The sequence below is a fragment of the Lactuca virosa genome, chromosome 8 (genome assembly GCF_052849685.1).
Source record: "Lactuca virosa cultivar CGN04683 chromosome 8, Lactuca_virosa_CGN04683_v6, whole genome shotgun sequence".
Lineage (NCBI taxonomy): Eukaryota > Viridiplantae > Streptophyta > Magnoliopsida > Asterales > Asteraceae > Lactuca > Lactuca virosa.
Window position 1 is genome coordinate 194,016,832 of NC_136433.1, and position 4,921 is coordinate 194,021,752.

Genomic DNA, 4,921 nt, shown 5'->3' on the forward strand with positions numbered 1-4,921 from the left:
ACTGTGTATGATCCTTCACTTCACATTGTAAAGAATTTCCTTTTTTGATTATTACCTTTCAACTCATTAACATAACACATAATAATCCTATTTGTACTCACCAATTATGTCTCACAGCAATGCTTATATTTGTGTCTAAGGCCTAGTTACTTCCCAAACCCTAAATACTGACAATCCTCATAAATGTTCCCAACTTATTTTGAATAACATTCATTTTTGGCATTCCTACCACCTATACCCTTTTATTGACCCCTTTCATTTCAAAAGGTATCTCCAAATTCCAAGTGCCACGACTCTAAAAGAAAAATACTATATATAATAATTGACCTAAGAATATAACTACACTTTTTTTTTTTGATTTTTTTATTATCTTTTCTTATAACTCTAACTTTGACAAAGTACACAAGCAAATAATTCCTAGCTGTACTTCTATTTGTACTTTAGTTCGTGACTTTCTAAGAAATTCATTGGAGTGCTCGGAATCGCTTAGGTAACTAATGGAGTCAATGACTTTCTATGAAACCCTTTTAAACAATATTTCTTCCCATCCATCCAAGCTTTTATAATTAGGTGGATAGATATAAATATATCCCCGGGGGGAATACTCATCGGGTCCCAAAGGTCACAGATTGACTCCACTCCTGAACTATAACTTATTGAATATATAACTAGACTCAAAGTGCAGAAATTAAACAGATAAACTTGGAACTTGACTCACTTTGTTTTAATGAAGAAACTTTTTATTAGGTATATATATTCACAAAGCAAAACTTTTTATGTCCCTCAAACTACACAAGTTCACGTTTTTGTCTCATGAGTTCACTAGGACAGGGAAGCCACAAATATACTATAACACATTGGCTTAACTAAACCTTAGAGTTCGCCTCAAATTATCCCACATAACATTCGTACTTGATGTATGTTATAACTCTAAGTAGAGTATAACAATGAAGCTTGTTAATGGTCACTAAAGTACCAATATTAGTTGTGTACTGAAGCAAAGTGAAGAACCACAGAATTTAGTATTTTGAAATTTCATTAAAGTATGGAGCAAATAACCTTAGTCATTTGCATAGTTGTGATAACAACTTGCATTTTCCTAACAAAAGGAAGAATAAAATCCTTTTTGGTATTTTCTTTTGTTTAAAGCAAAGACAAAAAACAGAAAATAAAATCTTTTTGTAGTTTTCTCTTATGTAAAGTAAAAATGAAAGTAAAATATTTTTGGAGTTTTCTTTTGTGTAAAATAAAGAAAAAGGAAAAAAGAAAAAAAATATATTTTTGGAGTTTTCTTTTAAAAAAATTTCAAAAAAAAATTCAAATGCCTAAATAATCTGGATTAAGCATGCCAAGTCGTCCTAGAAAGTGTAAGAACTTAGATTCATCCAGAACTTTCGTGAACACATCTGCAGTGTCTTCATCTGTAGGAACAAAATGAAGCTCAATATGACCTTTCTGAATATTATCTTTTAGAAAGTGATACCTGATATCAATGTGCTTGGTCGTTGAGTGGTTGACTGGATTGTGAGAGATTGCAATTTCACTTTTAGAGCCACAATATATGGGATTCTGTTGCATTTTGAATCCATAATCTCTCAGTTGCGTTTGCATCCAGAGCACTTGAGAACAACAACTCGCGGCAACAACGTACTCAGCTTCAGCAGTAGAGATTAAAACACATGTTTGCTTCTTTGAAGTCCTGACCAATCTGCCTCCTAAGAAATGACAGCTACCAGAAGTGCTCTTTCTGTCAAGCTTGCATCCTCCATAATCTGAGTCAGTAAAGGCTTGGATATAGAAGTTGCATTTAGCAGGATAGAATAGACCCAGAGAAGCAGTTCCTTTCAGATATTTGAATTTTTTTTGACTGTCATGAGGTGTGATTCCTTTGGATTAGCTTGAAAGCGTGCACACAGACATGTTGAAAACATGATGTATGGTCGACTGGTTGTAAGGTATAGTAATGAGCCAATCATTCCTCTGCAGTGCTTATGATCTACAGATTTCCCATCAAAGTCTGAATCAAGCTTGTAGGAAGTAGACATTGGTGTCTTTGCAGTTGACACGTTCTCCATGGTGTATCTCTTCAATAGGTTTTTGATATCCTTCTCTTGACCAATAAAGATTCCCTTAGGATATTAACGAACTTGGAGACCTAGGAAGTAGTTGAGCTCACCCATCATACTCATTCTAAATTTGCTTTTCATCAACTCAGCAAACTCATCACTAAGGTCCTTGTTGGTTGAACCGAATATGATGTCCTCGACATAGATTTGCACGACGATCAGATGGTTGTTGTGGATTTTCCTAAAGAGAGTGGGATCGATAGAACCTCTTTGAAATTTGGAGTCTTCTACGAATTTGGACAATTTTCCATACCATACTCTTGGAGATTGCTTCAATCCATAGACAACCTTTTGAAGCTTATAGCAATGGTTAGGGAACTTTGGATCTTTAAATCCAGGAGGTTGTTGAACATAGACATCCCTATCAATTTCACCATTAAAGAATGCACACTGCACATCCATTTGGTAAACCTTAAAGTTCTTGTGTGCAACAAATGCCAAGAAAATCCTAATGGCTTCTATTCTTGCAACAGGTACAAAGGTTTCATCATAGTCTATGCATTCTTGTTGCAAGTAGCCTTTGACAACCAGTATGGCTTTGTTCCTGATGATGACTCCATTTTCATCACTTTTGTTTCTGTATACCGATCTTGAACCAACAACTGATACTCCATTTGTTGTTGGAGCTAAGTCCCACATGTTGTTGCGTTCATATTCAACTAACTCTTCTTGCATTGCTTTTACCCAATCTGCATCTTATAGAGCCTCTTTGATTACTTTAGGCTCTATCATGGATAGAAAGCTTGTGTATAGACATTCATTATTGGTTGTTGAACGAGTCACTACTCCAGAATCTAGATCACCTATGATTTGTTCGGCCGGATGATCCTTTTTCCATTTTGTGAGAGGAGATTCCTTAAGGATTTGAGGAGTGCAAACTATCTCATATTGTTCTTTTTGGACGAGGTGGGTAGTAAGAAGTGAATGTTCCTTCAAAAAGATCGTCTTGAAAGAGTCTGGAACTACCTCAAACAGGTGGTTCCCCCTCAACTGTTGCATGATTGAATTCAACAGATGGAGTGGATGTAAAGGAACTTGAGGGACTGGAACCAGTCGAGTGGGTTTCCCCCAAAAACCATTGACTGGATGGTTCGGAGGATTGTAAAGTAACTTTAAGAATGGAACCATCCAAACGTGGCTCCCCCTCAAAAGATGCAGTGACTGGTGTTAGTACTGGTCCAGATTGATGATGGTAGGTTGGGGTAGAAGGTTCAGAAGATTCTAAAGGACTTTTAGGAATAGAATCATTCGAAGATGGTTCCCCCTCAACCTGAAATTTGGTGGAACTGGAGTCTTTTGATGGTTGATGAGGTTGAGAGACATCAGGAGAAGCTGAGTGAGCTTTTCTGATTCTAAGGCTATGGGTTAAGTTGGAAAGAGGAATTCGAAATCTACTTCAATAGCATGGACTGGAGTAGAAGCATTATCAGGTGAAGATTGGTTCATTTTATCAAAAGGGACTACCATTTGAGGACCAAAGTGGTTTGGATCCAGAACCCTCACATAACTTTCATCAAATGTGACATCACTGCTTTCCTCTATCACCATGGTTCGCTTGTTCAGAACTCTATAGGTTGCATCATGAAGGAAATATCCAAGAAAGATACCTTCATCATCCTTGGGTGCGAATTTGCCTAGTTGATCCTTGTTGTTTTTGATGTAACAACGAAAACCAAAGATGTGAAAGAATTTGACATTGGGCTTCCTCTTTTCCATTGCTTCATAAGGGGTGACTTCAAGTCTGTTGTTGATCAGGGATCTATTTTGAGTGAAACAGGCGTCTGCAGTGGCTTTAGCCCAGAAGTATTGCGGTAGGTTTGCGAAGATCAACAAGAATCGAGCGGCTTCACATAGTGTCATGTTTTTCCTTTCAACTACACCATTTTGTTGTGGAGTGTAGGGTGCAGAAAAGTTGTGCTCGATGCCTTTGGATACAAGAAAGCTATCTAAGGCATTATACTTGAATTCCCCACCATTGTCACTTCTCACTCTTCTAAATGCCTTGCCTACCCTAACTTCTATGTAGTGAATGAAGTTAATTAGCTCATTGGTGGTTTCGGATTTGTTTCTGATGGGTTTTGAGAATTCTAACACTCCTAAGTGAACATGCAACCCTAAATACCTTGGATCTATGTTTTCTCTACTATACATACAAATATGAATATCCAAGGTATTATCCTAACTAGCATACCAAAACATTGATACTAGGGAAATAAAATAGATAGAATACATACCTTGTTGTTGTTGCTTGACTCCATGAAGCTTGAGAGCCTAGTGCCCCAAGTGTGACACCTCAAATGGTTCACACAACATCATGAACACTTGGAATAACCATGAGAAGAAGACACTCCAGGCTCAAATTGACTAGCCCTCACATATGTATCACTAGTGCCAATTTCTTGAGCTAAAGGGGTCCTTATATAGTGTGCACATTAGGGTTACACCATGTAACCCATGATTTTACCCATTCCTTATGCTCCATGGGTTTTAACCTCCATGGAGTATCCATGGATCACCACATGGGTTAAACCCAACATAAGGAATCATGGATCATAAGCCCACATATATAAGAATGAATGATTTACACAATTCATCCCCATATATTTAATTAGTCTCTTTTTGATCACTAAATTAAGTCCAAATTAATTCTTGATCAATACTAATTAAATAACATGATTTCATATTAATATATTAGAACTTATAATATATTAATATGTCACAAATGTCTTCTCTTCACAAACGGTCTATTCAAATGTTCCGATGCCATGCAACCCAAATGGACCATGCTGAGTCGG

The 4,921-nt window shown here is 36.9% G+C and overlaps 1 protein-coding gene across 1 annotated transcript; it reads right to left on the reverse strand.

The window, feature by feature from the left end:
- Positions 1 to 3,491: 3,491 nt before the first annotated feature.
- Positions 3,492 to 3,986, reverse strand: LOC145131160 (uncharacterized). The gene has a single exon (XM_079065889.1). The coding sequence runs from the start codon at positions 3,984 to 3,986 to the stop codon at positions 3,492 to 3,494; it is 495 nt and encodes a 164-aa protein (XP_078922015.1).
- Positions 3,987 to 4,921: the final 935 nt, after the last annotated feature.